The following is an 8,221-nucleotide window of genomic DNA, read 5'->3' as shown; positions in this document are numbered from 1 at the left end:
GACGGGTTGCCTCGCGTTTAGCGCGTTCAGCTTTGATTGCTTTAGTACGTTCAGCTTTGCATGCCCTAAGAACAAAAAGGATACTGACCCAACGGTTACAACTGGGACGAATCCAACGGATGGGATACGACCGGCGAGGCGACTCGGCCGGCGCACCGGCGTAGAGTAGCGCCCAGGTTGTAAGGCCTCTAGAATAGATTATTATGGTATAGATGTGGTGAGGAGACAGAGGAACTGTATGCAATAAATTTTGATTTTTGATTATACCCTGTCACCGAAAAGTAACAACACAGTTGCACCAGCACTGTATGCTGTAAAGTCAAACAGATGTCCCTGTCTATCCATTTATCTCTGTTTTCTCATCTTTCCTATCTCATAAATGTCCGCCACTATCTTTTACAGTTTACTGTGAAAAGAAAAAGGAAAAAGGAATCCTTTCTTGTGCTGGTGTCAGCGTCTTGTTTCTACCGAGCAGGAGATTGTGTAATGTCACCCAGCATGTTGAGTGCAGGGCAAGGGTTGTCGATCGGTATCTGCCATAGCAAAAAGTGGAGCATTAGATTTTAGCCAGCAATACCATGGACATTCAACAGGTAGCAAGCAGTACACCTGCCTGGCCCCCTATCTATCTATCTATCTATCACTGTTTTGTTTCTGCCTGCTGCCTCTCTCTTCTCACAGGCAATGCATATACGTACTAAATTTTTCTATGTGTGGTAGAGAGATGTGCATGTGCATGATGAGAAAACTATCTCACCAACCACTAGATGAATGCACACTCTCCTCCAGGTCAAGCCTGTAGGACGGAATCATTGCATTAAGTTGCGCATTCACATGCATGCTCACCCAACGCCAACAGTATGGTGAGGTGCTCAATTATTTGATGAATGCGTGAGTGCAAGTTTTGTGTTGGATTACCATGTGGCCAGCCCCGAGTATCCAGTAGAATTTCAGGTTCTTGTACGACTTGAGGAAGGCCTGGGTGCCGGCTGCTTCACCTTCACCTTCACCTTCACCCCCCTTGCAGTAGAGCGGCTTTCTGGGCGACCCTGTGAAATTCTTCAGGCCTTCCCACCTGGAAGCATATACAGATGCATCAACAGTTGAACTCACTTTTTTTTTACTTTTTTTTGCGGGAAACAGTTAAACTCACTTGCCCTTGCAAACACACGCACACATAAACATGTGAGTTGCAGCACTTACTTGAGCTTCTGGACCCAGTCCAGTGTTCCCTTGGTTGCGCAGATGAGATCGAGCTGCAGGAATCAACGTCGATTGGTTGGATCTCAATCACAAAATGCAGTTTATCATAGTAGAGTATTTTACTGGTTATTAAGTTGAGAGATTCTGCGACCAGTGAGTGATTGATCATCCACGCCACACTTGCAGGTAAGCAACAGCGGTTGGGACAAGCTTGGGGGTGTCACATGTCAGGGATTTTGATCGATTTGGAAACATGCGTGCACCGTGTAGCATACAACACTAGACAGTCAAAACGAAACGACAAGACCAATCGACGGACGACAGGCAACAAATGCGTGCAGGCTTGGGTCTTTGGATTGCACAAGACGCGCACGGATCAACTAGTCGGACACAAGAGAGACGGTGGGTGTTTTTTCCATACCTGTCCGCTGTAGATGGTCACCTCCACGCCAAGTCTGAGGAGTTGGTCAACCTGCATGCGTCCATCCATTATCACTCGCAGCAGGTTAATTACAGTAAGCCACTGGCTAGTGGTGACAATGAATCACCTCGTTGATTCTTGGCTTCATGAAGTCGCCTGCGAGGGCTTCGAACACGTCGCCGGACTGCTCTCCCCAGGTGAAGTTGTTGGGGATGATGCCCAGCTTGGCCTTGACCTCGGCGTTCATGAGGCCGTCGAGGCCGCCTTCCCTCGTCGCCTTGGAGCTCAGGTACCTCGTGTAGCCCACCTTCCTCACCGCCGCCCCCGCGGTCGCCAGCACCGCAGCGTCCTCCGACGACTCGTCCTTGAGGATGTTGTAGAAGTTCTGCCACCCACCATGCAATTACAACTCACCACTTGTAGTTGTCCAACACAAACAAAGCAGAGGCAGGGGGCACGAGGGAGGGAGGATGCGCACCACGGAGTTGCTCTGCTCGAGCACGGCCGACTCGAGGTCCTCCCACGACTTCTCCGCCGCCGCGTACTGCTTCGCCTTGAGCTGCGCCTTGATCTTATTCGCCAGGCTGCGTGTCACGCATCCTCGTCAGTTGTTGTCTTTTTTTGAAAGAATTTTTTAATACGTAATTATTTACAAGTAGTATATAAAGGTCGGTTTTAACTCGATCGCACAGAATTAGAAGGTTTTTCTCTACCTGTCGCATTGCTGCAGCCCCTTCTCGTCGATACGGGACAGTTGGTATAGCAACGGGCCCCATGACAACTGCACCCAGTAAATTCTCTCTGTTAATTACTTACTCGATTCATTATTAATTCAGCAAGCACAATACGGGGCAGTCGTTAAGACTTAGTACCACGGAGTCCTCTGGTGAAATCCAGCTATCCCCCAGGGCCACACCTGCATGCGTCGTGGCCAAAAATTCAGTTATAATGGATTGATTATTACTCCCTCCGTTTCTAAATATAAATCTTTGTAGAGATTCCACTATAAACTACATACGGATGTATATAGATGCATTTTAAATGTAGATTCACTCATTTTGCCCTGTATGTAGTTCATAATGCAATTTCTCCAAAGACTTATATTTAGGAACGGAGGGAGTACTAGATTAGCTGCATGCATCACGACGGGCTAGCTCGTTAATGGATTTAATAGGCTATTATTGGCTGTCTCTAGTAGTGTACCTCCAAGCTTGGCCCTGAGGTGTCCATGTCGGATGGCCTTGAGCGCGGTGAGGGCGGTGGTGACGGCGAACTTGCCGCCGTACGACTCGGCCACGATGTAGAGCGGGCTCCCCTGCAGCGGCTTGTTGTGCCGGTAGAGCTTGATGAGTAGCGCCGTCAGGTCGCGCGCCGCCTGGCCGTCCGTGCGCGCCATCAGGCTCTTGTTGCCGCCCTCCACGAAGCTGAACCCCGTGCCCACGGGGTTGTCCTGCACCATGCCCATGCGGAGCAATCTCAGAACTCAAAAACTAACCGGCAATGGCCATTGCCCGGCCCCGCGCGAGGAGGAAGATGAAGAACTTACGACGAAGAGGAGGTCGGCCTTGTTGAGCCAGGTGGTGGCGCGGGGCTTGAGGTCCGTGTCAAGCGGCCCGATCTCCATGAAGTTGCCGTAACCGACCCCCGACGCGCCCTGCAATGCATATATATGCCAGATTGAATCAGTATGCTCATCTATGCAAGATTTTTTTTTTCTTATTGAATTGGTGCTGGCTACTCACTGGGCCGCCCTGCAGCCACAGCACGGTCGGCCATGGCGCTGTGCCGTTGTCGACACGGTGGGGGCTACGGTACAGCCACCAGAACATGTGCGCCTCTGCAGAGTTCAATTGTTAACCACACCACCATGAGTTACCAACAAGACGAAGACGAAGAAGAAGAGAAACACTAATTTTCTTACTGGGTCGGACTTGCATGTATCCCCACTCTTCCGACCCATCGGCGGTGCCGGCGGCGGCGGCGCGGGAGGGCAGGACGAGGAGAAGAGCGACGCAGGACAGCAGGAGCGACCTCGCCGGCGCCATTGTGGAGCCGTGACAAGGACTCGTCGTCGACGACAGGAGCAGGACGCACGCTGGAGCAGGAGGCCGTGTGAGGCTGGGATATATATGGTGGTGCTGGGACGTTGTGCACGCTATACAGGTCGTACAACAACGACGCGAAGGAGGGGAGATCGTTTGCGTCTGTTTGTTGGAATCCCATCCGGATGACGACGTGTAAACTACTCCGATCTGGATTGGGAGAATAAAGATCCAGGTAACTCCTCGCAAGAATCCAGGAGGGGGGTACGAGAGCCGCTGCCGGCCGGCCTTTCCCTGTACGTAATCGGTGTTCCGCAACTCCGCCGACGAGTCCGGTCCGAGGTTGCAGAGCGAGGGCGAGCGTCGTAGACGAAGTAGTTGAAGTAGTCGAACTCACGAAAGTAAATGACACAGAGAGATATGAAAAAAACCAGCTTTATTAATCAATGATCAGGGATTACGATGATGGCTCCTCGTTGCTTTATATAGGGGGTAGGGGGTCAAGGGATAAGTACCCACTTAACGTAAAGTGGGGGAAACGGGAGGGGCTAGCCCGTGCGATACGCACGAGGCCGCCGCCACCCCTCGGCGGCCCCGGTTTCCCAACACTCCTCCTTGGGTAATTATCCGTATATCCATGCCTCAAAACTCCGAAAAATCCAGTGGGAAAAAATATGGAGAAAGAGCACATGATATACATTGTTGTATTGCACGAATTGCCTCGTCAAAAACCTCGTGTGAGAAACATCAGGAAAACTCACTCAAGGGAAAAGAGTACAATCCACTCAACCATCAAGTTGAGTACTCGATCATCAGGATTGAGATTTTAGCGACGAGTTTGTGAAGTTTCTCCCCCTGAACCTTACATCTCTCTAAGTCTCATCATACCGATTCCACGCACACACCTCTCTAAGGTTGATGCCGGTAATGATTTAGTGAACATATCAGCAAGATTGTCACATGACTTAGTATGCAAAACTCTCACCTCGTTCAACTGTTGCAGCTCATGTGCATAGAAGAACTTGGGACTAATATGCTTTGTGAGGTTACTCTTCACATAACCCATCCGGATTTGTGCAACACAAGCAGCATTATCTTCATAGATAATGGTAGGGGTTTGTACGGTGTTCAGCCCACATGTCTGTTGAATGTGGCCGATCATCCGCCGAAGCGATACACACTCTTTTGACGCTTCGAATAGTGCCATGATTTCCGAGTGGTTCGTGGAAGTCGACACAAGTGTTTGCTTGGACGATTTCCAGGAAAACGCAGTTCCACCACAAAGGAAAATATATCTAGTCTGCGATTTGCAATCATGTGGGTCCGATAGGTACCCAGCATCGGCATAGCCTATAATAGATAGGTCTTGATTTCTTTTATAAAACATGCCAAGATCTTTGGTCCCTTGCAGGTAACGGAAGACGTCCTTGACACCTTTCCAATGCCTCTTGGTAGGTTCAGAACTGTACCGACCAAGCAAACTGACGGCGAACGCAATGTCTGGCCGTGTACAATTTGCGAGGTACATGAGTGCTCCAACTGCACTCAGGTAAGGAACCTCTGGTCCCAGAGTTTCCTCCCCCTCTTCCTTTGGCCTGAACGGGTCCTTGTCTGGCTATAAAGATCTTCCGACCATCGGGGTCTTAGAAGGATATGCCTTATCAAATCCAAATCTCTTCAACACCTTCTGGATGTAGGCCGACTGGTGCACTAGAATCCCATCAGGGGAATGTTCAAGTTGCAGACCTAGACAGAACTTGGTTTTACCCAAATCCTTCATCTCGAATTCCGACATCAGGTAGGAACTCGCTTCCTCAATATCCTCAGGCGTACCGATTATGTTTAAATCGTCCACGTACACCGAGATTATACAGAATCCATCTTGGGATCGCCGTATAAAAACACATGGGCAATCTTTATTGCTCGTGTAGCCCTTCTCATGAAGGAAATCACTTAAGCGATTGTACCACATTCTACCAGACTGTCTGAGTTCGTACAGTGCCTTTTGAAGTTGAACACTATATAGACCCTTGTTTGCTCTATCATGGTTCGGAACAGGGATACCTTCTGGAACCTTCATGTATATGTTCGAATCCAAGTTACCATATAGGTAAGCAGTGACAACATCCATTAGTTTCATTTTCAAGCCCATGTTTACTGCCATCGAGATCAAGTATCTAAAGGTAACTCCATCCATGACCGGGGAATAAGTCTCCTCAAAATCGACACCTGGTCGTTGAGTGAACCCTTGAGCTACGAGCCTGCTTTGTACCGTACTACCTTATTATTTTAATCTCTCTTTCGAACAAAAACCCACCTATGGCCAACAGGGCGAATGTGGGGAGGAGTTCGACAAACTGGTCCGAACACCTTCCTTTTGTTCAGAGATAATAATTCGGCAGTAATTACCTGCTGCCAATCTTTCCAATCCGACCTTTTCTTGCAATCAGCGAGTGTGTTAGGCTCAGGGTCAAGATCTATGATTGAGGCAATTTTCGTAGCAAAGTTGATGTCGACAATCACCGTTGCTCGGTTCAGGGACTCCCCCGTATAAATATAATTTATGGCCATTTCGTCATGGAGCGCATCCGGCGCAAACACTTGCTCTACCAAATTTCCCATTATGGGAACAAGGTCCTTTAGATTTCCCGCGCCGACGTGTGCGCACACATCTCCGCTGGGTGTTTCCCCTATGGGAAAGTTTAAGTCCGGAATTTCGTGCACTGAATTTTCCGTACTTGTGCCAGGTTCCGACTAGCTCCCCGTTTCAATTTGGGGTACTTTGGCGACAGGCTGTGATAAATCTCTCTTATCCTTTTTCGTCAGGCGTCCCCGAGTACTTGGGATTTGAGAAGCCGGATTTCTCGTCCTTTTAGGCCTTTGGACGGGAGCGGGTATACCATCATTTTTCTTCGGTATTTCAACCCTTTCCGGTGCATTGCGCGCGTGCACATGCGATTTTGTCACAGTCTTTAAGTCACTAAAGTGGTCGGGCAGTTGATTTGCTAAAGATTGCAAATCTATTATCTTTTGGACTTCTCTCTCAGTCTCAGCAGTGCGCGGGTCATGAGCGTGGATCCCCGTGGCTCGCCACGTGATTTCTCGACTTTTAGCATCAAGGGGTTGATTCTCTCCCCCTAAAGTCGGGAAAAGATCCTCGTCAAAAATGCAATCAGCAAAACGAGCCGTGTGACAGTCACCTGTCATGGGGTCCAGATACCTGATTATGGACACAGTCTCATAACCAACGTATATCCCCGACTTACGGAGCGGGCCCATCGCCGATCGCTAAGGGGGTGGTATTGGTACATATACCTGGCAACCGAACCTACGAAGGTGGGAAATTTTCGGTGCCGACCCTTGCGCAAGTTGAACAGGAGAGTGGATGTTGTAGGCTGACGATCGAAAGTTGATGAGATTAGCCGCGTGTAACACCGCGTGGCCCCAACATGTAGTTGGTAAATTACAACCCTGAAGGAGCGGTCGGGCAATGAATTTAATTCTTTTAATCAATGCCTCGGCAAGTTCATTTTGTGTATGAACATGTGGTACCGAGTGCTCAACTTTGATTCCCATTGCCATGCAATAATCATCGAACGCCTTTGAAGTAAATTCTCCGGCGTTGTCCATTCGAATAGACTTTATACGATAATCCGGGAAATTATTCCTCATTTGTATGATCTGTGAGATCAATTTTGCAAAGGCATGGTTCCTTGTTGACAGCAGGCAAACATTGGACCATTTAGAAGAAGCATCAATGAGCACCATGAAGTACCGAAACGGCCTCGTGAGGGGCTGAATTGGACCGCATATGTCCCCTTGGATACGTTCCAAGAACGCGGGGATTTCATCCCTCACCTTGAGGGGCGATGGCCTAATGACTAACTTCCCCTTAGCGCATGCGGAGCACACGAAATCATCGGGATTCGGGAAGTTCTTCATGTTAACATTATGGCCATGTGAGTTGTTAATTATATTTCTCATCATCCTAAGTCTGGGGTGGCCTAACCTATCGTGCCAGAGGCAGAAGAGTTCAGAGCTTCTAAAAACGGTCTTGAGGGTAGTGTACACGGGCGGTGCTATTATCTTAGTGTAGTATAGCCCTGTGTCAAACGAAGGAAGCCTTTCGATAACATGTTTACCACCTGCATCCCGCTTTGTGATGAGTAGGCACTCCTTGCCGTTTTCATCATCGGTCTCAGCATGGAAACCATTAGCGCGGATGTCTCTAAAGCTCAAAAGAGTACGAGTCGACTCCGGGTACAACAATGCATCATTAATGATCAAAGTTGTTCCCATGGGGAGTATAATAGTGGCTCGTCCGGAGCCAACTATGTGAGAACCGCAGCCGGCGATTGTCATAATACTTCCCGGAGATTTTTTAATGGACTCAATTAGTTTCTCGTAAAATGGTATGAGTGGTGGCGCTATCGGCAAGGCATGTTTCCTCCATTCGGGCGCCACGCGCGTTCTAAAATATGACATCTAATTAATGTAATGAGGAAGAAAATACATTAAAAATAAATGCACACACCTCAGAACATAACATGCTATC

General features: G+C 48.8%; 1 protein-coding gene across 1 annotated transcript; it reads right to left on the bottom strand.

Moving 5' to 3' along the window:
• Positions 1-239: 239 nt before the first annotated feature.
• LOC109753865 (serine carboxypeptidase-like 51) lies at positions 240-5,106 on the bottom strand. The gene is made up of 12 exons (XM_020312786.4): positions 3,546-5,106; positions 3,367-3,461; positions 3,171-3,278; positions 2,828-3,074; positions 2,497-2,540; positions 2,338-2,405; positions 2,103-2,208; positions 1,752-2,009; positions 1,625-1,675; positions 1,204-1,256; positions 919-1,075; positions 240-533 (listed from the first exon to the last, which is right to left on the bottom strand). The coding sequence occupies exons 1-12, from the start codon at positions 3,667-3,669 to the stop codon at positions 465-467; spliced, it is 1,380 nt and encodes a 459-aa protein (XP_020168375.1). The 5' UTR covers positions 3,670-5,106; the 3' UTR covers positions 240-464.
• Between the last annotated feature and the right edge of the window lie 3,115 nt (positions 5,107-8,221).

The sequence above is a fragment of the Aegilops tauschii genome, chromosome 7 (assembly GCF_002575655.3).
Source record: "Aegilops tauschii subsp. strangulata cultivar AL8/78 chromosome 7, Aet v6.0, whole genome shotgun sequence".
NCBI lineage: Eukaryota > Viridiplantae > Streptophyta > Magnoliopsida > Poales > Poaceae > Aegilops > Aegilops tauschii.
The sequence above is the reverse complement of the archived record's forward strand: the minus strand, read 5'-3'. Positions and strand labels throughout refer to the sequence as shown.

Coding starts and splice junctions, on each gene's coding strand:
- LOC109753865 (XM_020312786.4), bottom strand. CDS start 3,669: ATGGCGCCGGCGAGGTCGCTCCTGCTGTCCTGCGTCGCTCTTCTCCTC. Junction 3,279..3,366: donor TGTGGCTGCAGGGCGGCCCA/GTGAGTAGCCAG, acceptor TATGCATTGCAG/GGCGCGTCGGGGGTCGGTTA. Junction 2,406..2,496: donor TTTCACCAGAGGACTCCGTG/GTACTAAGTCTT, acceptor TACTGGGTGCAG/TTGTCATGGGGCCCGTTGCT.